Source organism: Peromyscus californicus, unplaced genomic scaffold, assembly GCF_007827085.1.
Source record: "Peromyscus californicus insignis strain IS unplaced genomic scaffold, ASM782708v3 Scaffold_2__1_contigs__length_46816999, whole genome shotgun sequence".
Classification (NCBI taxonomy): domain Eukaryota; kingdom Metazoa; phylum Chordata; class Mammalia; order Rodentia; family Cricetidae; genus Peromyscus; species Peromyscus californicus.
This window is the reverse complement of record NW_026294540.1, coordinates 21,080,096-21,108,079: the sequence shown is the minus strand read 5'-3', so window position 1 is coordinate 21,108,079 and position 27,984 is coordinate 21,080,096. Positions and strand designations below refer to the sequence as shown.

The window sequence follows — 27,984 nt, the reverse complement described above, 5'->3', positions numbered from 1 at the left end:
TGGTTCAAGCTCCTGGTCCTCCAGCCTCCTTTTCCAAAGCATACACCCAGCCCTTGGGGTGAAGGGGTGATTCTATGGCCGTTACCAGGGTTGTTAAGGTCAGAGGCCAGGTCAGGCAGCCCTACCAAGCCAGGTCTGGCCACTAACTTCAACAGGCCATTTTTTTTTTTTTTTTTTTTTTTTTTTGGTTTTTCAAGACAGGGTTTCTCTGTGTAGCTTTGCGCCTTTCCTGGAACTCACTTGGTAGCCCAGGCTGGCCTCGAACTCACAGAGATCCGCCTGGCTCTGCCTCCCGAGTGCTGTCAACAGGCCATTTAAGCAGACTAGTTAAAAAGAAAATGCAGAGAAGACATTTATCCAGTCCCACACTGAGAAGAGGTACAAAGAGGCCCAGTGACCCCACCAAGTTCAGGGCCCTGACCTGAGATTTACATTTAAAGGCAAGAGGGCTGGGTAGATAGTTTAATTGGGTAAGAGAGTTTGCTCCACAAGCATGTGACCCTGAGTTCGAATCCCCAGTACCCAAGAAACAAAGGCTGGGCATGCTCACACCAGTACCTATTGCTTATAGGGCTGTGGGGGTGGGGAGGGATTCTCTGGAGCTTGCTGGCTGTCAACTGAGCTCCAAGTTCAGTGAGAGACTGTCTGAAGGGAATCAGGTAGGGAATGGTAGAGCAGAACACTGGACATTGTCCTCTGAACCTCCAAATGCATGCACGGGCATGCCTGCATACACAGAGGCACACACACACACACACACACACACACACACACACACACACACACGAGTTATGCAAAGCTAAGCAGTTCTTGGTCAGGTGTGGCCCTTCCCATCACTGGCCCATCTTTGTCTCCGCTCCGGTCTCTTCTGCACGGTGGTCTGACAATTTTCAGAAGTGTGTGAAATGTCTTCCCAGGAGACAAGCTCCCCCTCTGGCTGGCACCGGGCATCAGCTTTTTCCTTCTCTACCTTGACATTCCCCGAAGAAATGCCAATTCCCTGGGTCCATTGTTCCAACGGTCTGATAACCGAAGAGAGGGCACGTGTCTCTTTAGAATATCTCCTGTCCTACTGGGAGGCTTACCCAGTTTCTGCCTGTCTGCCTGGATGTACCGAGGCTTTGTCTTCACCATGGTAAGTCTGTGAACACAGACATTAACAAATAGCCTTTGGTTCCTCCCCAAGGAGGCGCACAAAGGTCAGGTGCAAGGTCTCCTGGAACTAGCCTGTTCACTCTCGGGGGATAGCTTTGCTTTGATTCCCACCATGCAGGCTCCCAGGCTCCCGAATGCCATCACGTGTTCTGTTCGTGAAGAGGAGGGCAACAACCTACCGTAAGAATCCATACCAGCCTGCAAGGGGGAGAAGGGAGGAAGATGTGGACAGTGGACAGACAGACAGCAAAGTCCAAACACGAACTCTGAGGCTGAGGATGAGGTTCAGCTGGTAGAGTGTTCACCCGGCATTTGAGAAGCCCCGAATCTCATCCCAGCATTCTATAAACCAGACTGGGTGGCATGTGCTTATAATCATGGCACTATGGGCAGCGAGCAGAGGGGTGGTAACAGAAGGATCACAAGTTATAGATGATCTTCTGAGACTCCATAGAGAATCTGTAGAGCTGCCCGGGGGCCACATGAGATGTCCCCCAAAAAATAAGCATAAAGCTGGGGACCGTGACACATGCCTACTAAATCCAGGACTGGGGAGGTAGGAGCTAGAGGACATTCTTGGCTACACAGCAAGTTCAAAGGCAGCCTGGCCTACCTAAGACCCCATTTCTGTAAACAGATCAATGAAATAGACTCAAACTGTTCTGGCTGGTTGCAGTTCCCTCTCGTCGCTACTTCCTACCCCGCCTTCCGCTTCCAGGTCTCCTATGGTGTGAAGAGGCTCTTCCACATACCGCTGCTGTCATGCAGATGTTGCACTCAAATACACAGGGCCGGGCGAAGATGGAGCTCTCTAAAACCAAGAGCTAAAAGAAAACTCTCTCCCTGAGGTTGTCAGGTATTTCGGTGACATTGATGCCAAAGTCATGAACACAAGGCCTGATTGGCTGTCCTTCCTCATCCTGTTTGGAATCCAGCTTCCTGTATGCACTCTACTCTCACGGTGTAAGCTCAGGCTGCCATCCATCACGTCTCTCATGGATTCATGTCGTCTCTTCACGCTGTGCCTGTGCCTCTGGACCTTCACATACGCTGATCCTCTGCCTGGTAGTCACTGTGCCTGCCTTCCCTTCCTGGAAAGCTTGACTGTGGGTAGTCTGATATAATTTAGTGTTGTGCGTGTCTGTGTGTGTCACACTCTCACCCCGGTTTGTGTGTGGTTAGAGGACACACTTACAGGAGTTGCTTCTCTCCTTCCACATGCCTGTCCTGGGGATTGAACTCTGATCCTCAGGCTTGGCAGCAAGTGCCTCAAACCACAGAGCCATCTCGCTGGCTCTCCGCCCAATTCATCCAGATTACTTGGCCATGGAGCCCCAGGTATTCCTATCTCCATTCTCCCCAGAGTGGAAATTACAGGCATGTGCTGCTACGTCCTCTTTTCTATTTAGGTTCTGGAGATGGCTCAGGTCCTCATGTTTACACAAGCACTTTACTGACTGAGTCACCTCCCCAGGCCCAAAGTTGTCTTAATTACCGTGTCTGCTCCGAAGCCAGGAGACCAGTCCTATTTCCTACCATATGCTCCACCATCATTAATTTTCTGTACGCCAATCATCTCGCTTCAGAGGCTCAACAGGCTCTGCCACTTCCTCCGCCCACTGCTTCTTAGGGACGTTCAACTGTCACCAACGGGGCCCCAGGAACGAATCTCAAGACCCTTTGCAAATCAGATCATAAATAATGAACCGACTCTCTCATCAAAAGGGGGAAAAAAAAGAACTTTTTTTATTTTTTTCTATTGCATAAATAATGGTAAATTAGACTTTTTTTTTTTAATAAGATTATATATTTACAGACAAGTTTAGTTACAGAAAACATCTGGTACATATATGGCAGTCATTTTCCCTTTATACAGTAAGATAACATGTTAATAATATCACTTCATTGAATCACTTAAGTTGCATGCCAAGTTCATTTATATTAATATTTACATTTGATATAAAGATATTTTTTAATTTCACTAACCTGTTGTCTCACCACTTAATAGCAGAAAATCACCAACTAACACTAAATGAAGAAAACAAAACAAAACCAAAGAATGTAAATGAGGTAACGTGGGAAATTGAGATGCATGATTGACATCTGACTGGAACATTCTGGAAGGAGAGGCAAGAAGCTCCTGTTTAGAACAGTCTCTACCTGTGCTTCTGAGACACCCAGCATGTAGGGGTTCGAATCCCAGCCATTTACATATGTGCTTTGAGAATAATGACCTGTCCCCCACCCGTGGACCACAGCTCTCCCACACCTGACTGAACTAGACTTTCAGAGTCTGAACGGATTCCATGAGCATTACCTTGGCTCTAGTCCTTGGACAAGAAGCTTCTTCCTGAACTCAGAATTTGGGGAAGAGAAGTCAGCCCCATCCCTGAAGTCACTGGAGAGCTCCTTAAGGTTTCCTCAGAGTCCTTGATCTATATGGACTTGGACCAGGAACTGAGAGAGTACTTTCTCAACAGGTCTCTTTAGAGAAGAACAATGGGGGTGCCTGTAAACATCGACTAGATCTCAGGCTGCTTCAGGGATTAGGAACTAAGCAAGAACTATGACTTTTATCATTCCCATTGTTTTGTTTAGGAGACAAGATCTTACGCTGCAAACCAGGTTGACCTGGAACTCACCATGTAACCCAGGCTACTCTCTAACTTGCCACAGTCTTCCTGCCTCTGGCTCCCATGTTTGGGGACTGCAGGTGTATGCCACCACACCTGACTCAAACAGGCTAGGAGGTGGCGTGAAGAAGGGTAAAGACTTGGGTACCTGGGAGCTGCTCCCTCCCTGCCTCTGTCTCTTTTGATGGCTGTAGCCTAGCTATGGCGGGCATCTATGTCTAGCTCCGGTCTCTGGCCATCTAAAGAACAGCTTCAGATTGCTGGTCCTGCACCCTAGACTCGTCATCCGCTCCCTGACACTCATTAGAGATGGGAACTTTCTGCCTTCTGTAGAATTATGCACGATTCCAAGCCAGGGCCACGTCCACTTGAACTACTTCCAAGCCCAGTGGCCAGGGGGAGAGTAAGATGGTAGTGGTGGGGAGAAAGCATCCTTAGACAAATTTGAGAAGCATCGTTTTGGGGAAGCTGGTTTTTGTCTCAACCTACAGACTCCTGAGTTCAGATTCCATGTGACCCTTATCCAGGGGACCAAATCTCCTTCATTTCCAGGCTGGCCAAGACAAGGAGACACAAAAGCTCATCTTGACTCAGCAAGCTTTTGGGGAATAAACAAAAATGTCTCTCACCTGTGTGGCACGTTGGCTGGGAACCAGGAGGTATAGTTTCCTTTACAAACAGTGAACGCCCAGCTGCCTCTTGAGGACTCATGTCACAAAACCAGCTACCACCCCTGAAGGATGCCACACACAGGACTTCTCAACCTTCTCTGTTGGAGATGTATCTTTCCCGGGCTTCTAGCAGCAAGGATCCTATTTCTGGTTCCCTTCCCAAATGACAGTGCTGTATCCCCTTTGGTTTTTCTACTCTGCTTTCTGGCTCCTGTTCCCAGGTCTCAGAGTCTTGGGCAAAGCATGCTGGGATTGGCAGGGATCAGCATCCACCCAGAGGAGGTACTTGCCTCCTATTGGAGTCCACAGAGCTTGTGGCTAGGAACATGTTGATGGGCAGTGCCTGGCATTACATCCCTTGGATATTCCCAAAGTAGGCCAGATATACAGGGTCTAGCATCTATCAGCGCTTTAAAAAATTTCTGTCAGGTCCAAGGATGGAGCAAACATCTCTGGTGAAATCTGCATTCTCTAAAACATTCTTTCCTAGTTAGCCTGTACTTTCTGGGAAATTCTAGTCCCTGCCTCCTTTCAGTTAGATACTCCCCTCCCTATCCCTACTCCTCCGTGTGTGTGTGTGTGTGTGTGTGTGTGTGTGTGTGTTTTCACACATAGCTCAGTACAACTTGTTTTGTAGAAGAGACTGACCTTGAACGTCTATTTCAAGTTCCTGCACCCCCCAATTGCTGGGATTATAGGCATGTCCCATGACCCCTGCTTGCATAAATACTAAAAGCATATAAAGAACTGTTTTGGAAGCCAAGACATCCCACCCAAGGAAAAGGTTGACACCAGATCTTGGGGATCCTCCATTGACAAACTAGCTAAGATAGGAGCTGGGCAAGTAGTGTTGAGGTACAGGGGGTTGTTTTGTGCAACTGGAAAAAAAAACTGATTTTTCTTTCCCCTTTGAGTGGGAAGGAGTCTCATTATATTAGCTCATGCTAGTCTGGAACTCTGTATGTAGCCCAGGCTTGCCTAGAACTTAACTATTTAACTCAGACTGGCCTTGAACTTGCTCTGCAATCCAGGCAGATGTTGAACTTCAATTCTCCTGCCTTAGTTTGTCAAGTGCCAGGAATTACAAGCATGCTCTCCCACATCTGGCTAAATCAACCACTCTTTGTGGTACTTTAAGTTCAAACCAATATTAAATATAAACCATTGGTGTTAACGCGACGGTAATGCATTTGTAGTGAGCATAGGATCCGAGGAAGAAGGCTTAGTTAGCTGGTATACCTGTCCCCTTCCTCCAAACCAACTGTGTGTGGCAAGGCCACAGAGCTGAGAACAGTCCCCTGAGTGTTAGTCAAAGTGCAGATGGAATGAAGCTAAGCAATTGTGACATTTACATGATCGTGGGGATGGGGACTGGGTGAGGTGGCCTAGCTTCTCCTCTATTCTGTCCTGACTATAAATAATTCAAGTGAAAAACTCTAATGCTGCATAGCTCTTCTATTTCAAATGGATTTTTCTCCTCATGGAGAAGGGGAGCCAGGGAATTAATGTGGAGGGAAGAAAAATGGCCGTGAGTTCTGGACTCTCAGCCCTGTAGGGCATCCTGGAAGAGGCCAGTGGGAAAAAATACTGATCTGAAGTTGTTTGAGATGGATGCTTCCCAGGAAATGGGGTTCTGTGGTCCTCCAGGTCATAGAAACAGTATGTGCCAAAGTCTAGAAGATTCATCGGAGCTCATCTGTATCGTCATCATAGCATTATATAAAAATAAGGACCCTTTTCACAAGAAGGTTCCAGACTCTCTGTGTATCTTAGGTAACAGGGTAGATAGGATAGCGGCGGACCTTTAGTGATATAATGTAGGAACATGACTAATATGCTTTGAGGTACAAAACTTAGCACTTTCATCAAGGGCACGCAAGGAAATAGTTCCACATACGACGCACAGCCAGGCATAGCCAAGCCAACTCAACCCAGGAGGTACCCCCAACGGTCACCGTGTTCATCTTCTGATGATGCCTCAATAGGGTCCCAGGGACACTACCGGTCTTAGATTCAAAAACAATGTACACAACCCTCTTTGATTTATGACCTGAGTCTGGACTTGAGCCCATAGGAGGAGACTGTAATAAAAGCCAGCTGTTCCTCTCCCTGCTCTTAGATTTTTCCAATCACTTTGAGAGTCCACTGACTGAGACTAGTGGCTGGGGGCGAGGAGGGATGCTCTCCTCAACATAGGCTGCCTTTCCTTGTTTGATTCCACTCTTTCAGATACCAGACCACTTGTCATGTAAACTTTGAGATAGGTGCAGGTATGGAAGATGCCTAGTAGATGTCCTGGTCTCTGCATATACGTCACCCAGAACTTCCTGCCATCACTGAGCTTGCCCAAGAACTCCTGAGAACCACAGTTCACCTAAGTTCCTATTACTGACTTTCAGGAAGGAGAGTCTCAACAGGCAAGCAAGCAAATATTTTTAAAGATTGCAAGTTTAACGTGTGTTTTTTGCCTGCCAGATGATGGAGGGTGGTTTTATTCCTCCTATATGTAGAGGATCTTGTTCTGGGAGGTGAAATAAAGGGTAGATAGAGGTGAGGAGGCTACCCACACAGGGCTTACTCCTTTGCTCCTGAGTTGGGGGAAGGACAAGTTTAAATACAATAGGAAAAGGTAGGGAAGCCATGCATACTCTTGGAGGTTAATTCCCCATCTCGGCAAGAGATGGATTCTGGGAGTCATAGTACAGGCAGGTCGGACCTAGAGGGTTCTTTAAGAAAGTGTTCCCTATGTTTGTACCTTGGCAAACTCGGGGTGGATGCAATGTTTCCATGGCAACCTCCCATAGACACATGGAACTTGCACACTTTCTGGAAGCCATTGTCTAACAATTCCAGGGTGGGGTTCCAACCGGGGATTCGGTCTACATCCGGGACAGTGAGGGGACAGCCTGTTTGAAGGTTACAGGGTTCAGAATCAGCTTGTCTTTCTGTCGCAGGTCAAATGCTGTCTTTCATTCATGGAGGTCTGGGGGGGTGTGGAGTTGAGCTGGTAGCAAGAATGAGCCAGTCACCGAGGCACCCAATGGCTGGGTAGCCTCTATCACGGATTCCTAAGTCCTGTCACAGGCAAGGCAGCAAAGCATGAGGCCCCTGCCTCTCCAAAGAGGGTGCCTCAGGTGCACATGGATGGCTTTCCTTGAGCATGGGAGGCAGAACTTTCTGGAACCATCAGCCAACCAGCTCCTTCCCAGTTACTGTCGTGAGGATGTCGGGTGGCAAATGCCACGAACCTCAGGGTAGCATTTGCGTGAACAGGGAGTAGGACTGCCTGGAAAGGAAGCCCGACACCCTAAATATGTCCAAGACAGATAATACAAGCCAAGCAGCTAGAGGGCAGGCCACCTAAGCACACTCTCAGCCCCCTGAGTCTAAGGGACGCCACTAGACCCGGTTTCCTGCACTTCTGTGTTCAGCCGCTGGGTGCTTCAGATGAGGAGGCTGCTGGGGGGCTTAACTTCTGGGCCATCGGAGAGAATCTGATGGCTTCTTTCCTGTCGTTCCTTCTAGGCAATTGGGAAAGATGCATGGGTTTTTTTGTTTTTGTTTTTGTTTTTTTAAAAGAGGGGATGCTCACACCCTTGTAGGGAGCAGGCTTTTTTTTTTTTTCCGTTTTTTAAATCACATCTTGCTCATTGCTGAAGGAATCTAAACTCTTCATCTCTGGAGGTCAGCCTCCTTCAGGATGGAGCAGATGTTGCAGGAAAGCAACATTTGAAGAAATCTTTATGTTTCGCATTGGTAGCTAATCTCAGCTGCGGCATGGCATCTGCCCCCTTCGGGTCCTTAGAGTCCTGCCCTTCTGGATGCATTCACCTGGTTTCTTCTGTATGCTCCCAGGAGGGTTCAGTTTGGAGGTTCAAACATCAGCAAACGATAGGGAAGCATGCCTCTGCCAGCTATGCTTGCCTCTTCTCACACACATCTGGTAGAGAGAAGGCAATTGCCCCAGGAAGAGATGAAGGGGTTGGGAAGCTGTGCAGTGTATTAATATTCTGTGTCTCTATCTGTTCTAGTTCAGGAGTCTGGTCCTAAGGGGACCATGGTGACTCAGCCTAGGGAAGAAACAGAAAGGGTAGGTTTGCAGAGGGCACCGAAAGAAAGGAAGGCAGGCTGCTGCCTGGATGTGCCAGACTCCAGGCAGTTTTATGAAGTGACTCTGTGCCCCCGTGGGCTCTTGGGACCTCCGACCTACTCTCTCTTTCCTATGCTATGGCTCAAACCTAGTTTGACTTGTGCTCTTGGTGTATAGTCACACCCTATAGTGGGAAAATATCTACAGCTGCCCTCCACACCACTGCATGGAGCACTTGGGGGGGGGGGGTGAACTAGAGGAAGACCCTAGAAGGAGACCTTGCGTGATCCCAGGCTAAGAAGGCAGTAAGGAGGGAGAAGAGAGGGAAAGTAGGCTAGAGGGATACGCATCGCACCAAAAAAATCCCCTACCCAGCTGGCTGCATGGAGAGAGAGAGAGAGAGAGAGAGAGAGAGAGAGAGAGAGAGAGAGAGAGCGAGAGCAAAGCTGCTGGCGCCTCAATGTGGCTGGAGGTTAGAGTGAGGAAGGAGAATCAGGGAGCTTTTGGCAGAGAAGAAGCAGAGCAGGACAATTTCACTACAGAAATAAAGACTTGGGCTCAGAAAAATACAAAGGGATTTAGCACATCTACAGATGACAATCTATAGATGACTAGCAATCTGACCACTTACACTCAAGTTCATAGTGAATCTAGGAAAATTCAAAGAAAACAGACCCCTGACATTGAGTTCTGTGATCGGGAGCCAAGTCTCTGTCCCATCAGCCATGCCCACTGACCTCTCTCTCTCTCTCTCTTTTTTAATGAGTCATTGGCACAATCTGAATATCATGAGCTATTAAGCAAAATACAGCAAATTGATCCTTCTTTTCTGCTCCGGGTTCTAGGTCTCTCTCTCTTAGTTGGGGAAAGACTCACTAAGAAAGTCCGAGATGAGGGGAGAGTTAGATGTACACCAATCTTAACTTACAGATGTTATCTAGTATGGTGACTCAGAGGGGCTCTGTTACTTCAGATGCCTGGGGTGTGGGCCTCCTCGCCACCAGGCTCAATCCTACCCCTACCCCGGCTGCTTTACCCTCTGCTCCCAGGAAGCAGGGATGGGTGTGAGCTCGAGGACAAGTTCCTGTCCAAAGTAAGCAATTAGGGAAGAACGGCATCACACATGGAGAAGTCTCTTGTCTGTCTGTGTGTTTGGGTTATAGACACACCCAGGTTATGGATTTTTTTTTTCCTCTAATGGTGGCACAGGCAAGAAAGCTGGGAGCCAGGCTCTCTGCAGATTCCAAGATGCTGGTGCGGGATGGACTTCAGAAACAGAAAGCCGAGTGCCATGGAAACCAACTGAGAGCGCCCCAGCTCTACCGACAGGAGTCCTGTAGAAAAGGCAATAAGAATAGTAGTGACTGCAAGGAGCTGCGCCCTGCTTAATGGCTTTCCCCCTCATGCCTTGGGGGGAGGGGTCTCCACGGGGTGGAGGAAGGAAGCCAGGGTGAGATGGAAAGTTCCCTTTTCTGTAGCAACCCAGAAGTCAACCTCAGCGGGGAGTCTCTGTGGATCCCTGGGTTGAAAAGAATTGGGGCATGGATGGAGGTGAGTGTTGTTCACACCTGTCTTTCCTTTCTCCGCTCTCTGGTGCCACCACGATACCTGGATGGCTACTGGAATTCCAAGACGAAAAGAAAGCAGTATTTTTTTTTTCCCCTTCGGAGTTGCTACTGGCGGTTGAAGCAATAATTGAGAACTCCTGGCTATTTATTGCATTGGGAGGAAACAAAACCATGAAAGCATTGAAGACAGCCCTTTAGTGTCCCTGCCAAGGAGAGGGAGTTGATCCGTGACCCCGGTTGTACTGCAAACTTGAGTTCTTTACTAAACTGTACCAACGCCTGCATCCATCCATAGGTCCAGATCTCCCGTGTGGAGGAACAGAGTCTGCCCGCGGGGCATGCACATGCGCGGTGAGCTGGCAACGCGGTGTGGCTGGTGCGAGGCTGCTACTCCATGCCGCTCCGCAGGATCTGGTTGGCTGCGATCAGCATGACGCTTATGATGAAGGCCATGGCGAAGGCGCATATGAGGCTCTTGCGGACGCAGGTCTGTCGGTTCTGTTTCTGTGAATGAACTGGGGTCAGGGAGGAGAGGAGAGAGAGAACAGAGAGAAATCTTGAGACAGGTTGTATGTTTTCCACACGGCATGGGCTGTGACTGATCTAATCAGCTCAGGCGATGGAAACTATGGGACTCTTAGCAACCACTGAGCAGAAACTTCTGGCGAAAGGTAGGAAATGGTAAAACATCTCTCTCCCAGAACTGGGGTCCATGAGATGTTCAGAGACAAGTTTAGACGTCTAGATAGAATGGAGCTACAGTGAGGTTCAGAGACAAAAATCTGTACCATTCCAGGACGAGTTTCAGAAAAGACACCATGCAGCCATTGTGAGCCCCTGTAACCAATACTAATAGAACGAGGTTTGAAAGCTTCCCCACATATTCTATGTGTGTGTATCTTGCTTGTACATGTGCCTACGAAAGCCAGAGGACAGCCTCCGGTGCCGTTCCTTGGGCATCGCTCACCTTGTTTTTTTGAGACAGAGACTCTTACCAGCTGGGGACTTGCCTAGTAATCTAGGTTGGCTGTGCAGTGAACCCCAGTGACCCACCCGTCTCTACTGCCCCAGTAATGGGATTACAAGCGCACACCACCACAGCGATGTGAAAATCAGGTTCTCATGCTTGCAAAGCAAGCATTTTCCCAAACTGAGCTGTCCCCACAGTGTCCTTTTGGAGACTCAATTACCTCTCCCTAGTGGTACCAGTTGGGGACCAAGTCTTCAACACGGGAGCATCACAAGACACCTCATAGCTAAACAGGACACGAGGGGTGGGTGGGCAGGGGGTGGGGTGAGGTTGATACAAAAGGGATTGTCTACTTCATCGTAGACAGTCCTTGAATCAGGTCTCTGGGAGCTTACATCTTAATAAGCTCTTCTAGGGTCTGGGCAACTTTCAGTTGTTTTGATAGACCTGGGTGGAGGTTGAATTGCCAGAGGGGGTGTGTGTGTGTGTGTGTGTGTGTGTGTGTGTGTGTGTGTGTGTAGTGCGTATGTGATTTATGCGTGAGGTGTTGGGAAACATGGTCTTTCAAATTCAGCTGTTAAAGAAGATTAGGGACTTGGGATAAGGCTTGACCAGGAAAGTGTTAGCTGTGCGAGTATGAGGACCTGGGTTCGAGCCCCAGCACCCACGTTAAAAATGCGCATTGTGATGGCAAACACTTGTGGTCCCAGAGCTGGAGTGGGAGAGACAGGCAGATCCTTGAGCCCACTGGCCAGCCAAGCCCAGCATACTTGGTGAGTTCCAGACCAGTCAGGCGGATCAGGCATCCTGAGGAACAATACCCAAGACGGACCTCTGGCCTCCATGGACTTGCACATGCACACAACGCACACATACATGCACATGTGCACCAAGGGGACTGGCAAAGCCAGGTGGGGTGGTGCACTCCAGTCACGCCAGCTACCTGAAGGCAGTCCAAAGAATTGCGAGTTTGAGGCATGATTTCTGTCTCAAAACACAACAATAAAGCATTCAAACGCAAACAAACGAACAGGGCTGACAACATGGCTCATGGGTAAGGGAGCTTGCCATCAGACCTGACTATCTGAGTTTGCTCCTTGAGACCCACATGGTAGGAAGGGTGAAAATTGATGCCCGAGAGCCGGCCTCTGACCACCACAAGAGCGACACCCTGCATCCCCCCCAACACAGACACAGACACAGACAGACACACACACACACACACACACACACACACACACACACACACACACACACACACCACTAACACAGTAAACTAAATAAGCAAATAAAGAACGTTTAAAAGAAGCAAATGGATAGAAGACTGGAAAGAGGAATGGACCAGTTAGGCCCCTCAAGAACATGAAGCCCAGTGTCATACTCCAGCGTCTCCCACCATGTTGGGACTTCCCCGAACCCTGTAGAAAGAACAGACTACGAAGAAGGAATCGGGCAACATTTGCAAAGGCAAGAAGAGCTTTCCCTGGGAGGAAGGGCCCCAGGGTTTGACAAGGACTCTGAAAATTACTGTCAAGCCAGATTCACAGTGAGCCTGTGCCCCCCCCCCCCCCCCAACCACCGTTCTGGCTCCCTCTCCAATTTGCCGAGATTCTTTTTTTTTTTTTTTTGGCCAGACTTTCCTAAGTCTCATCTTGTTATCTTTAATCCTCCTGGATCCACCAGGCTTGTGCTTCCCTTGGGTGATTTAAGAGTATTTTTTGTGGTTCGATTCTCCACTTACTGATGAACTCTGGGTTTTAAGTTCTTAGCAGGGGGAGGAGATTTTGCTTGGTGTGGAGACGGGCTGCTTCTGGGAGTTGGCACACAGAAGAAAAAAAAATGCCAACTCTTGGAGAGGGCAAAGGAGATGGAGTTCAAGAAGAAAAGGATAGGGTGGGGGTGGGGGTGGGGGTGTACCTCAGTTGGTGAGGTGCTTTCTTAGCACGCCCGAGACCCTGGGTTCCATCCCCAGCCTTGCAGCATTAAGTAAGGGTGGTGGTGTACCCAGGAGGTGGAGATAGGCAGATCAGACGTTCAAGGTCATCCTCGGCTACAAAGCAGGTTCCAGCCCAGCCGGGAATACACGAGACCCTATCTAAACAAACAACGAACCAGCAACAAGAAACGGAATGGAAATGTGCTCATGGCTTGTTGAGGACCTGCTAATGTATTCTAGGCCTGTGCCTTTGTAGAGATTGTCCTGTCAGACTCCATTCTGAGGGTTTGTGGAAAGGTTCAGCAACAGAAAATTCTGTGGCTGGCCCAAGGGTTGGTGGCGTTCACGGAAACCTTTCTTTTTGAAGGATACTCAGGAAGCAAGGTGACAGGTGACAGGTGACAGGCTTTTTTATTCGCCTGGTTAAGGTGTGGCTATGAAATGTCTCCTGCAGGCTGATGTGTGTGAACACGTGGCCCCCTGCTGGTGGCGCTGTGTGGGGACGCTTCCGGAGATGGGACTGAGTCACTACAGGGGTGGAGGTGGAGTGGGGGTGGGGGGTGGAAATTGAGGGTTACACACAGCCACACTTCCTGTCATGGGCCCTCTGTTTCCTGATCCTGGCCTACCTAAGCAAGGTCTTCACACAGGCAGTGAAGAGCCGCCTCCATCCCAACCCCCACCCTGCTGATGGAATGTATTAAACTATGAGACCAAATAAATCTTCCCTCCTTTGACTGCGTCTTGTGAGGATTCGGTCACACAGATGAGAAAGGTGACGAGCAAATCCCAGCAGGGTCCCTTCCACTTTGATCTCCGAATCCTTCAAAGCATGAGGAAGGGAGAGCTAAGAAGGGCCCGGGAATCCAGACAGGCATGTCCAACCTTTTGACATTGTGAAACAATGCTGTCCTCTATAAAGTTCACGGTAGACAACTGTGCTTTTATTTTTTTTTTTTTAATCACACGCCCAAACAATACAATGCTTTAACTAACTTTACAGTTTTGCGTTGGGCTGTATCAGCTGCAAGCCGGGCATGCCAAAGTTAGCACGATGTGTGATAAGCTGAGGAGACCTTCTAGAACATTCTGAGGCCATAGTAACTTGGAAACCGAACTGAACTGAAGCCTGTAAGTCCAACTTAGTACAGGGTGGAAGATGGTTTTGCAGTGAATCTGGACATCTCCAGAGAACAGAAATTGTATGGTAGAGCAAAAACAGAATGTCTTTTGTGGCTGAACCTAGCACTCAATTTCCCTGGGCCTCAGTTTCCCTATCTAAAACGGGGGATAAAAGAGTCAACTTGGGAAGAGACTTAAAGACAGAGAACTTCAAGGATATTGCTTATGCCCAATTCATACTGACTCTCCCCTTTAAAAACCCAAGTTTGTTTACTTCATATATGTGGGCGGGCATGTGTGTGCAAGTGTGCAAACAACCATCTTGGGTGTCTTTCCTCAGGTGCCACCCATCTTCTTGTTGAGAAAGGCACTTGCCATTTAGGCTAGACTGACTAGAGAGCATGCTGGAGTCGCTACCTCAGCACCATTGGGGTTACAGGTGCACGACCACCATGCCCTGCTTCATTCACGTGGGTTCTGGGGATGGAATTTGGGCCCTTACGCTTGCAAGGCAGATACTTTATAGATCGAGCCATCTCCTGAACTCTAGAATTCATGTCCATTTATTGAATATCCTCAGTGAGTTGGTTATTGTGTTTATGTGTGTGGCGCGCACAGACTTGGATCTCACACAGGCTGGGTGTGGTGTCTTTCGGTAGATGCAAGGCCTCCAGCGTCCAAGCAGCCCAGGCCAATAGCATTTGACAAATAACAGAGATGGGATTTGAACCCATGGTTTGCTCTGCCTTGCAAGTTCAAAACCTCTGCATACATTCCCCCCCCCAACCTTCTGCTTGCTGACTGGGAAGAGGTGTCAAACACTTGGTGTGGCTGGCAGGCGCCTGAGTCAGGACTTGATTCATTTTCTTGAGACTCTCTTAAGGTCATTGGCAATTTTATATTTGCATTGCATTATAGTGCATCAAATAAATACGATTTATTCTTAGTGTATATTCCTTTCTTGTTGAGTCCTGGGCATTGAACCGAGAGCCTCGTGCATGCTGGAGAAGTGCACTACCACTGAACTACAGTTCCACCCCATTCTTTAATTTTTTTCCTTGTGACTGTTGTTTTGGAGACAGCATCTTACTATGCTGCCCAGGATGTCCTTCAGCTTGCAGCAACTGAGGCCAGAGGCTGTCACAGCCTCCGAGACTGTCTGGAATTTAGGCATGAGGCACCATGGCATGTTTATTTATTTATCTATTTTGTTTTATTCATGTGTATGCCTCTGTATACCATATGGTTGTAGGTTCCCAAGGTGGCCAGAAGAGGGCACCAGATCCCCACGAACTGGAGGTACCGGAAGTTGTGAGCCACTCAATATGGGTGCTGGGAACTGAACCCCGGTCCTTTGCAAGAGCAGCATGTGCTCTTAACCACTGAGCTTTCTCCCCAGCCCTTTACTTTATAGCTGTACTTACTAAACTTGCTACGTCCCCAGCGGGCTTTGAACTCATGATGTCTCTCAGGCTGGCACTTAGGAGCTCTGAGAAAGTCTAAACTGAACCTCAGTTTCCCTTTCTGTAAAAGGAGCTAACAGTAGGAGCTCCAGGCACTGAAAGAATTCATTCAGAAGCTGGGGACATGGTTCATTCCATAAAGTATGAGTCACACAAACATGAGGACCTGGATTGAATCACCAAAACCTATGTAAAAAGTTGAACTCCGTGTTCACGTGCTTGAACTCCCAGTGCTGGGGAGGCAGAGACAGGTGGCTTCCCAGGGCTCACCAGCCAGTCAGTCTAGCTGAATTGCTGAGCTCCAAGCTAGTGAGAGAAACCCCCATCTCTACAAAGGTGAAAATGAAACCTTAGGTTGACCTCTGGCCCCCACACATGTATACACACATGCATAAAACTTAAAAATAATGAAAGAGGATGAGCAGTGTTGGCGCATACCTTTAATCCCAGTACTCAGGAGGCGAGGCAGGTGGATCTCTGTGAGTTCGAGGCCAGCCTGCACCACAGAGTGAGTTCCAGGACAGCCAGGACTACACAGAGAAACCCTGTCTCGAAAAAACCAAAATAAATAAATAAAATAAAATAAAATAATAATGAAGCAAAAACAAATCACTAGAAAGATTAATGAGGTGTCCCGACTGGAATCTATGCCCCACCATAAATTGCTAGAGAAAAACCAGCCTGCATGCTTGTCTCCCCTGGGGCCAGAGGAAACGCCTGCTTGTTTATTCTCCCATTCTGCAGCTTCCGGTGCAGAGCTGAGCGCACCTCAGATGCTCCCAGGTCTCCTTGGAGCTTCTTACCATCATCATTTCTTCCTGAACCAACGCTAGGCTCACCTTCCCATCGTCCTGTTTAGCATGCAGCACAGCACCGCTCCCTGCAAACCTCCTGTGCTGGCTGCCTTCCTGTCCCGGGAGTTGCAGGCTCCTGCTGCCCCACTCAGCTGGAAACACCACATCTCCCTCCTGATCCCTTCTTGCTGACTTCCCCTCATCTCTTCCCTTCTCCTCTCCTCCCTGCCTCCCCTCCCCCTCCTCTCCTCTCCCCCCTCCTTTCCTCCCCTCTTCCCCTCCCTCTTCTCTCATCACTTCCCCTCCCTCTTCTCTCCTCTCCCCTCCTCCCCTTCTCTCTCTTCCCTTCCCCTCTCCTCTCTTCTTCTCTTCCCTTTCCCCTTTCTTACCCTCCCCTCCCTTCTCCCATTTTACTGTGGTGCTAGACTGTTGAACTTGAGCACACTCTCTGCTACCCAGCTCCCTCCTTTATTTAAATAACCCGACTCTTAATATCGACTTATTAATCTAGCTACACAGTTCACACATCAAGAACAAGACACTTCTAAAGTTGTGTAACCATCATCTCTGTTTAACACAGGAACATTTCCATCACCCTAAGAAGACATCCAGTATGCATTACCAACATTTATCATTCTCCTCTGTCCCCAGTCCGAGGCAACCACTGACCTTTCTAGTCTGATGGATTTGCCCGCTCCACATGTTGCATGGATAAAATCGCAGGATGTAGGACTCTTACATCTCCTTCTGCTCACTTTACACACTGGAGGTTGGTTTGTGGGGTGGGTTGCATCAGCATTTCATTTTTTAAAATTTTGAGACAGGGTCTCATGGAGCCTAGGCTGGCCTCATACTCACTATGTAGCCAAGGATGACCTTGAACTCCTGATCCACATGAAGTCTGGCATTGCAGGCATGCACCACCATGCCTGGCATCATCTCATTTCTTTCTACTGATTAATAATAGGACATAATGCATTTTTTTATAAGTTCATTACTTAAGGGCATTTGGATGGTTCTGATTTCTTTTTGTCTATTATGAACATTTGTATACATGAGGTTTTGTGTGTGCTTGTGTATGTGTGTGCGCAGATGTACATGTGTATAGGTGCTTTCTGTTTGAGGGTGTGTGCACGTGTTCACATGCGCAAGGAAGCTCCAAGTTAACACGATCTCTTGGAAAACCTTTTATCCACTGACCCATCTCCACAACCCCCCATGTACATATTTTTGGGTAGCCATGCCTTCTGAGTTCCCTTGGCTATAAACTTAGGCATCCGATGGCTGTTTTATATATTAATCTCAAGTTTAATCTTGGAGGAGTTGGCTCTGTCAGGGATCATCGTCCTATTATAGATTGCTTTTCTGTCCATCTTCCCATTATATTTCAAGTATTCTTTTTAGTAATTGACACATGAGGCGAGGAAGTGGGCTGCAGGAGGCTGATGCAGGATGTACCACTAGAACTGCTCATTTCTCATCCCCATCCCTGCCCCAAACTTGCTAACCAGCCCTTATAAACCAACAGACCCTGCCTGCTGGCAGGACCTGGCTTTGTAAGGGTTTGCTTTAGTGACAGACTGTCTTTTTAACGCCAGCTCACACAGCTCCACATGGTAAATGACAGGGGGTAGCTCTGGGATTCTTCTCTTGGAGACAGTAATCTGCATAGACGACGACACTGGCCAGCTGGGTGACTACGGGTCCAGTGAGTTCGTAATCCCTTTGCTTCAGTGTGGATGCTGGCAACTGGGCTGCCTGTCTGTAGCGGTGATGGCTTGGGAGTGAGGCGAGCCGACTCACGGTTCTGGTGCTGATCTTCCACACTAGCATTTCCAGTAGGAACTCCGAGTTTCAGGAATGGGTAAAGGAAGGGGTTGAAACCACTTCCAGCTCTGGTGATCCTCAGGAGAAGCCAGGGCCAGCCATCCAGTTTGGAAGCTATAACTGCTTCCAGATCCCTTAGGCTGGATACGTGATGAGTCTCCTGTGGTTTGAATGTAAGATGTCCCTCATGGGCGCATGTGTTTGAACATGTGGCTCCCAGCAGGTGGAGCTGTTTCAATTTGGGGGAAACTGTGGAACCTCCTTCAGGAGGTGGAGCCTTACAGGAGGAAGTGGGTACTGGTGGGAGGGGACATGAAGTTTGGAAGCCAAGCCCCACTTCCTGTCTACTCTCTGCTTCTCGGCCTATCAAGATGTGAGGTGTCTCAGACACAGGCTCCTACTAACATGAACCCCCCCCAAACATCATGCCTTCCCCACCATGCTGAACCACACCTCTTCAAACTGTGAGATAAAATAAGCTGCTTCTTGTCAAGTGTTTGATCACAGCACTGAGAAAAGGAATAGCCAAGTCTATGAAACAAGGCTCTCGACACAGCCTAAAATGGAACAAACCGAAAGGGAGTTTTCTTTTCCTTAGAAAAAGAAATTATTAAAATTTATGCACCTCTGTGTATGTACAGATGTGCAGGATATCAGATCCACTGGAGGTGGAGTGACAAGTGACTGTGAGCTGCCCCCAAACTCAAGAGCAGCATGTGCCCTTAACCACTGAGACATCTCTCCAACTTTTTTCTATTAAAGATTGTGTGTGTGTGTGTGTGTGTGTGTGTGTGTGTGTGTGTGTGTGCATGTCTTTGCACACAGGGGCCAGAGGAGGGCATCTGATCCCTCAGAGCTAGAGTTGCAGGTGTGCCTATGCAGCCCAACTTGCTTTGGACCTAGGATCTAAACTCCAGTCCTCATGATCCTGTAACAAGCACTCCTAACCACTGAGCTACCACTCCAGCCCAGAAAGGGAATATAGAAATATATATATATATACCTTGATGATATTAGGTGCCATCACCAGATGAGAACCCGTGGGTGCTGATAGAGGATGGAGCTGTAGGGAGTGGACTAAGGTTTTATGATGCTTTTGTGGCGAGCACCCTCTACTTGTACAATTAGAAGCTGGTTCACTTTGTACCGCAAAACCTCACTCTCCTTCTCTTGGCTTTTCTTTCCTTTAGACAGCTGTGCCTTGCTTCTGAGGGTCCTACCCTGGCCTCCTGGTGTACAGGTCAGGCACGGTGTTGACCTTCCAAGTGTCCTTCCCTTCCTTTGGATGATATCATGCATACTCTGTATCTGGGATCCATACTACTCCGTGGGATGAGACTCTCAATCCCAGACTTGACCTTCTACGCCATCCCAAGCCAGAAGGGTCAAGAATGGTGTCCACAGCTCTTGGTTTGTCTGAGGTGGACACGGAAGCCAAATAGGTTTGAGAAGAAGCCCTTTTGGGGATGAGGATGAATCCTGGAAGGGGGAATCATGTTAGCTTCCGAGCTTGGCCCAAAATGAAGCCAATAGAGAGGAAGGGAGAAGACAGAGACAGGGAAGCAGAATCGAAGATGAAGGGGGAGGAGGGAGAAGGGAGGAGGGGAAAGAGAATGAATATTGAGGAGAGGAAAGATAAGGAAGAGGCAGAGGGGGAGGAGGGAGAGGAGTTGTTTTGTATACTTATCAAAAACAATTTTCTGTCTCTTTGGTGTCTTAGAATCTCTACCGGTTCTCAGAAAAATTTTCTACAAGGTTGTAGAAAACCTAGCAAGTCCCCACACGGAATAAAAACTCCTTAAGTTCCAACTGATGCCCTAATCTGTTTTCAAAAGCCGCCTTCTAGCTTTCCACAGGCTACCAGCCTCAGCTCCGCATTGACCTCCTCCTCAAGCCAAAGACTCGGGTTTTATTTCAGGAAAATCCCTGGGCAGGCCAGCCAGAAGCAGATGGCGTGGGTGACATCTTGTGCCCTCTTCATTTGGATGGCCCTGAAGGATCCATAATGAATTCCCAGGTGACCCGGCAGCTTGCATGATCCAGGTGAGTACTTGATGACCGGACAGGAACATTGTGACGGCAGAAAGGAGGACTGCCCTGGTGACCTTGGATCTGACCACAGAATTCTCTCTGACCTTCCACAGTGCCTCATGTTTGTATCTAAGCATAGCTACCATTGTAAAATCCTTGAACTGAATAGATAAGAACAAAACAAAACCCAGAGAGGCCAAATGCCATGAGGACCACACAGCGTGTTACATGTCTCGCCAGTGTGGCTGTGCTGGCTAATATCAATTATCACCTTGACTGGATCTCCAGTGAGCCAGCAGGCAAACCTCTGGGCATACCCATGGGAGATGATCTTGATTAGGTTAATTAAGGTGGGAGGAGCCCTAAAAGTGGGCGGCACCATTCCCTCAGCTTGGATTTGCATGAAGAAGGGAAAGCTAGGTGGCCAGGGGCATCCATTACTCCTTGGCTGCCTCATGCCTCTGGTGCCTGGGCTTCCTCAACATGGTGGATTATAGCCTGGAACAGTGAGCCCAACAAACCCTTTCTCCCTCATGTCATTTGGGTCAGAATATTTTAATCACAGGGACAGGAAAATTAACCAAGACAGTGGTCAAATGCCTGACAGAAAGAAAGGAAGAAAGATTAATGTTGGCTTATGGCTTCAGAGATTTCAGTCTCTTGGTCCCACATACTTGGGCAGAAGATTATGGCACAGGAAGTAATGGCAGAGGAGAACTGTTCACATCACATCATAGCTGACTAGGAAGCCCAGAGTGAGACAAGAAGTGGCCAGAGATAACAGACTCCCAAGGACCCAACCCCAGTGACACTTCCTTCAGGTTACCCCACTCCAGGTATGATGTCCCACACCATAGACTTTCCAGAACTTCCAAAATAGCATCACCATCTGGGGACCAGTGTGGTTGCGCACACCTTAAATCCCAGCATGTGGGAGGCAGGCAGATCTCTGTGAGTTCAAGGCCAGCCTGGTCTACAAAGGAAGTTCCAGAACAGCCAAGGTTACACAGAGAAACTCTGTCTCAAAAAACAAAACAACAACAACAAAAAAAACAATAAATAAATGAATGAATAAGTAAGTAAATAATACAAAAAAAATCATGAGTCTATGTGACATTCGTATCCAAGCCATATCACTGTCAGGAGATAGCTGTATCCAAGTACTCCAGAGAGCTACCTTCCTTGACCCCTCTTTAATCAGATGGAGACTCCCCAGGTGCAAAGACATTCAGCCATCTCTTTCCCAGAAACGACTTATTTCCCAGTGCCCTGGTCTCTTTTCTGTTGCTGTGACAGATGTCTGCGAGAGAAAGCAACTTAGGGGAGCAAGGGTCTGTGGTTGGCTCACAATCCCAAGTGACAGGCCAGGGCTGTGAAGAAGTCCAGGCAGGAACCGGAAGCCTCGTATCCACAGGCGAGAGCAGAGAGAGAAAGCACATGGGTCCTTGCTTGCCTGTTCTCAGCCAGCTTTCTCTTCTCTTTTATAGTTCAAGACTCCGTGCCCCAGGAATGATGCTGCCCACAGTGGCTGCGGTCTTCTCATACCAGTTGGCTTCATTAAGACAATGCACCCCCCCCTCCAAAACCTGACCTAGACAATCCCACCTTGAGGACCTCCTCTCGGGCAACTGTAGGTTGTGACAAGTTGACAGTTAAAAACTAACCATCGGCCGTTGGAGAGACGGCGCAGCAGTTTAAGGATGTATACTTCTCTTGCAGAGGACTCCAGTTTGGTATCCAGCAACCACATCAGGTGGCTGCCTGTAACTCCACAGGACCAGATGCCCTCTTCTGGCCTCCAAAAGCACTATACTTATGTGCACATATGCACACAGATAAACACATAATTGGAGATAAAAAACAAAATATTAAAAGAGCTAGCCATCACACCCAGGTAGTGATTTTATTTTACTTCCCTTTCCTGCGTCCACTGTCAGAATGTCTAGGGAAATTCTAAAAGGTGGGACTCCAGTTAGTGTGTAGGGACCGTATGTCTTCAGAGGCTCACACAGTCTTGCTGTTCTTCTCGACTTGACTTCTAGATATAACATGATTTCACCGGCAGTGAGATAGAAAATGGAAAACGATAATGGAACGCTCCTTCCTAGGGAGCTTTTGAAATGGCTCCAGCAAAGGACCTATAGTGACAAATGAAGGAGCCAGGGGACTGGGGAGATGGCATGGTCAGAAAAGTGCATGCTTAGGAAGCGTGAAGACCTGAATTAAGATCCCCTAAGACTTCACGTCAAAAGCCAAGCATGGCAGCACGCATCTGTCATTCCAGTGCTGAGGAGAGATACAGCAGGATCTCTGAGACTTGCTTGCCAGCCAGAGTGGTTGAATGGATGAATTTCAGTTTCATAAGAGACTCTGACTCAAAACATAAGGTGGATAGTCACATGATGTCACTATCTGGCCTCCACATACACACATGCGCATGCACAACTCCCATAAACATGAGCGCGCGCACGCGCACACACACACACACACACACACACACACACACACACACACACACACACACACACACAAGATAAAACATTATCCAGGAGATGGGGGTTCAAGTCCTTAACCATTGTTGCCTTTAGACAAGAGGCTTCACCTCACTGAGCCTCAGTTTCCCCATCTATAACCACAAGGATAAAAAGACACCTCAGAACTCTGCCGAGGCTTTACTCCAACATATAACCAGGTGGCCAAACATTGGTAGGAATGTGGGAAGTTGCCACCCAGCCATTTCCTCCCAGGGCAGGCTCCTTGCCATGGCACTCTGTAATGAGCAAGTGAGGTGACCCAGCCAGGTGACCCAGTGCCATTCTGGTTCTAGATGACAGTTGGATCACTGTGAGTCTTGTCTTCTTGGGTGTCTAGAGACAAGAAAGCAAGGACTGGGGACATGGCTCAACTGTGAACAGCACTGGCTCCTCTTGCAGAGGACCCAAGTTCAGTTCCCAGCGCCCATATTGGGCAGCTCACAACCACCTGTAACTTTAGCTCCACGGGACCGACCCAGATCTGATGGTCTCTTCTGGCCTCCTGAACACAGATAACATACACCTGATGGACACTCAAACACAGATAGTACACACACACACACACACACACACACACACACACACACGAGAGAGAGAGAGAGAGAGAGAGAGAGAGAGAGAGAGAGAGAGAGAGAGAGCGCTGGGGATCGTGATGGCGCTTGCCTTTAATCTTGGCATTCAGGAGGCAGATCACTATGAATTCAAGGTCAGCCTGGTCTATGTAATGAGTTCCAGGCCAACTAGGACTACATAATGAGAACCTTTGACTATATATAGACAGACAGACAGATGATTAATAGATAGATAGATAGATAGATAGATAGATAGATAGATAGATAGATAATCTACCTTAAAAAATAAAGTTGACTGTTATGGCACATTCTTGTAATGTTAGCACTGGGGAGGCAGAGACAGGAGGATCCCTGTGACTCACCTAGCTGAATTGGTGAGTTCCATGTGAACGTAAGAGACCCTGTCTCAAAAACTAAGGTGGATTCTATTGTAACAACAGCCAAGGTTTTACTCTGGCCTCCACAGATCCATATGCATGCATGCATGCATGCACGCACACGCGCGTGCGCGCACACACACACACACACACCTGCACACATATACGCATACACATATATACATAAACACACACATAAATTTAAAGAAAGAGAAAACAAATGGAGTTTGGTAGTACAACTTGTAATACCGGCTGCTAGGGAGGGGGAGGCGGGCAGATTTAAAGCAGCCCTGGACTAGAGTGAACTTCATGCCATCCTGGGCAGCGTACCAAGACCCTGTCTCAAAAAGTAAAGAGAGATGTCGCAGTGGGTGAAGGTGCTTGCCGCCAAGGTTGACAACCTGAGCTGCATTCCTGAGTCTCATGTGGCAGAAGGACAGGTGTGTGTGTGTGTGTGTGTGTGTGTGTGTGTGTGTGCATGCATAAGCCGTCCTCCAACTCTGCATGTGCACCACTGTGTATGTGCCATCCCACCCAGCCCCCAACCCCGCATGCACATGCGCATGCATACACACACACACACACACACACACACACACTAAATTAACATTAAACAAAGGAAAAGGAGGGCCGAGAGTGTGTAGCTCAGTGGTAAAGCACTTGCCTAGCATGCATGGGACCTCAGGTTCACCCCCCCACCTCAGTACTGCAAAAATACTATTAATTCATGAATGAATTAACCTCTAAGAAGTCTCAACACTGAGTATGTAAAAGAAATCTGCTGATGGCTAACTATGATATTTTAATGTAATTACAACATGTCAATTTCCCCTCAATTCATTAGCACAGCTGTTTCCTTCTAAATTAATTTCTTTAGTTGAGTGAGTGTGTGTGTGTGTGTGTGTGTGTGTGTGTGTGTGTGTGTGTGTGTGATGTGAGTGCAGGTGCCCTCAGAGTCTACAGGAGGGCATTGGATCCACTAGAGCTGGAGGTACAGGTGGTCGTGATGCAACTGATGTGGGTGTTGGGACCCAAACTTGGGTCCTTTGCAAGAACCCTATGTGTTCTTAGCCACTGAGCCACCTCTCCAGCCCCCGAAACAGTTGATTTTCAAAGTTTGGAAGAGGGATAGAATTATTTAGCTTCCCAGGAACTCCTGAGTGACTAGGAGATAAGCTTTTTTTCCCCCTCATCATTTTTTTTTTCATGAGCCCAAGAAAAATTGACCCTTCCTTGTGTCTCTCCTTTGGGTTCAGATGACGAGTTTCTTCTGTTAGCCCTTTGGCTGAAAGGGCTCCATCCTGAGCTCTTTCTGGTCAATGCATCTGAGAAGCCCAGAGCTTATCCTTTCCCAGGGATTCTGTGAAGCAGATGTAATTATCCTGACATATGTAGATGAGGGGACACAGAGGAGTTACACAGCTTGCCCAAGGTCATTCAATTAGCCAATGAACTTGGTCCAGGTTTGCTGATAGATTCGGCAGGCTCCTTCCACCAGCCCTGAGGCAGCTACCCTCCAATGAACAAAAAGACAAATTGCCACAAACCCACTCAGTCAGCCCCAGACTCAGAATGATCCCAGGAAGGACAAGGTCTGTACAAGATCTTCTGAAACTTGAAGTTTGAGCCCTATAGGGTGGTGTGTGCCATAATCTGAGAATTCTAGAGCTTGAGGTAGGGAGCTCTTGAGTTCGAATGAGTTTAAGTGGAGACCATATCTCACAGAAATGCCAAATAGCAACAACAAAATCTAACAAAAAGGATGAGGAAAAGGAGAAGGAAGAGGAGCAGGAGGAGAGGAGGAGAAGGGGAAGGAGAAGAAAAAGGAGAAGGAGGAGAAGGAGAAGGAAAAGAAAGGAGGAGGAGGAGAAGAGGAAGAAGAGGAGGAGGAGGAGGAAGAAGAGGAGGAGGGGACTAGGGCGATGGCTCTGTGTTGGCTTAAGGTGGCTGCTGTATAAGCATGAGGACCTGAGTTTTGATCCCTAGCAGTCACATAGAAGCTGGCACAGCACTACAGGTCTGTAACTCCAGCACACTGGGGAGGCAGGAAGAGGTGGGCTCTGGGAACTCAGCGGGCAGCCAACCACACTGAAACAGTGAGCTCCAGGTTCAGCGAGAGACCCTGTGCCTCACAAAATAAGAACTCAATAGAGGAAGGTGCCTAGCATCGACTTCCGGTCTCCACAGTTACAGGCGTTTGTATTCCATCCCCATGCACCTGCACGTACATGTGCACATGACCCCAACCTCTGCACACAAAAGAAAAATGAAAGAAGGAAAAAGTGAAAACAGAAACATAAGGCGGAATTCAACCACTGTGTCTTCCCTAAGGTGACCTGTTAACTTGACCCCGACTTTTTAAGCTTTGGGACAAGGCTGCTTCTCGTCCTGAAGATTGGTAACTAACTGTAGGGCATGTGGAGGCCCTGGGGAAGGCACCCAGGCGGGTGCACCCACCTCCTTCAAACTCCGTCTGGCAGTTCCCCGAGGTCTCGTTCAAGCTCTCCTCCTCATTGATAATGATGTTCTCGATGTCCTTCATCGTCAAGTGATCCCGGAAGGCGTGGTACAGGATGTGCTTCAGCTCCTCCAGAGTGACTCTCTGCATGTCAAACTGTGGAGACAAAGAACAGGAAGAGGGCTCTGAAAATGGGTGTGAGCTCAGCTGGGTTGCTGTCAGCCTGCCCAAAAGCTCCTTAAGAAACAGAGTTTCAGGATACCAGATGAGCAGTCCCCGTTGTCCGTTCTCCCCCCCCTCCCCCCAGCTCTGAGCATATGCGTGCTCTTATTGGGGACAAAGTGAGTGAAATATATCCTCCTTGATTTAGGACAGAAAGAGTAAAAAGCCACTTGCTAGTTGGATTGATCATCAACCAGCCATCTGCTGTCAACCCTCCACATTTCATGTACTATAGCATGGTGCCATACTTTAGACAGTGCATATGTTTCCAAAGTCCTATCATCTTGCAAGAAACCAGTCATTTTCATCTTGTGTTTCCACTTTGGACAATGCATATGTTTCAGGTTTTTTTTCATCATTTCCGAAGGAACCAGCAATTCCAATTTTGCTTCGAGTGTGAACTTATACATGTCTGCTGTGAGTTGAATGCGGTCTCCCTCCCCACCATCCCTCCAACAGTTATCATATTGGAAGCCTTGCGCTCGGTGTTACGGTTTTGAGATGGAGGAAACTTTAAGAAGCAGGACACAGGGCTAGAGAGATTGCTGTGTGGTTAAGAATACTTTCCATTGGTCCAGAGGACCTGAGTTTGGTTCCCAACATCTATGTTGGGCAGCACACAACTGCCTGCAACTCTAGCCAAAGCAGATCAGACTCTCTCTTCTGGTCTCCGAGAGCACATGCACACACATGGTACACATACATATATTCAGGACCACATACATACACAGATAATAAATACATATTATTATTTATAATAATAATTATAATTATTACAATAAATAAAAATTATTCAGGAGACTGAAGATGTTGCTCCAGAAGGGTGTCTTAGTTCCAAGACAGGGCTTAGTTTTCTAGCTCTCTCTCTCTCTCTTTCTCTGTATGTCTGTGCTCACATGTGCATGGATGCACACATGTGAGTTTGTGTATGTGTGTGCACCCATGCATATATACATGGGTGCACATGCATGTGGAGGCCTGACGTTGATGTCTGGAATCATCCTCCATTGCTTTTCCACCTAATTCACTGAGGAAGGATCTCTCAGTCAAACTCAGAGCTTGCCAACAGGGCTGGTCCCTTTAGCCAGCTCACTAGATGCCCTGTCTCCACATCCCCAAGTCAGAGTTACAGGTGGGTCACCATGGCAGCCGAGCATTTCCCTGGGTTCCGAGCCTCTGAACACTGGCCTTCACACTTACATGGCAAGTGCTTTAACCACTGAGCCATCCTCCCAGCCCCACGAGTGTAACTGTTGCAAAGCCTGCCCTCGAGTCATCTTCTGACTTCCTGTCTTACCATGTGATCTCTCCTGCCATTGTGATGGGATCTACCTGAAGGCCTTCATCAGGGCCAAGTGAGAGGCAGTACCATGCTCTTCCCTTTCCAAAACTTGGGCCTGTATCAATCAGTCAGTCTCTCCTCCACAAAAGGGATTTTACCAGTGATGGAAGATGACTAATATGGTATGTAACATGAATCTTAAAAGATCTTATTAGCCAGGCGGTGGTGGCGCACGCCTTTAATCCCAGCACTCAGGAGGCAGAGCCAGGCGGATCTCTG

General features: G+C 48.1%; 1 protein-coding gene across 2 annotated transcripts in view; it reads right to left on the bottom strand.

Moving 5' to 3' along the window:
* Positions 1-2,873: 2,873 nt before the first annotated feature.
* The window catches only part of Caln1 (calneuron 1), a 425,484-nt gene continuing 400,373 nt past the window's right edge, over positions 2,874-27,984 (bottom strand). For both annotated transcript variants that reach the window (XM_052755582.1, XM_052755583.1), the window contains exons 5-6: positions 26,201-26,357; positions 2,874-10,632 (exon numbers count right to left, since the gene is read on the bottom strand). In XM_052755582.1, the coding sequence (XP_052611542.1) occupies positions 10,505-10,632; positions 26,201-26,357 (285 nt within the window). In that variant the 3' untranslated portion in view covers positions 2,874-10,504. The remainder of the gene's footprint in view (positions 10,633-26,200; positions 26,358-27,984) is intronic.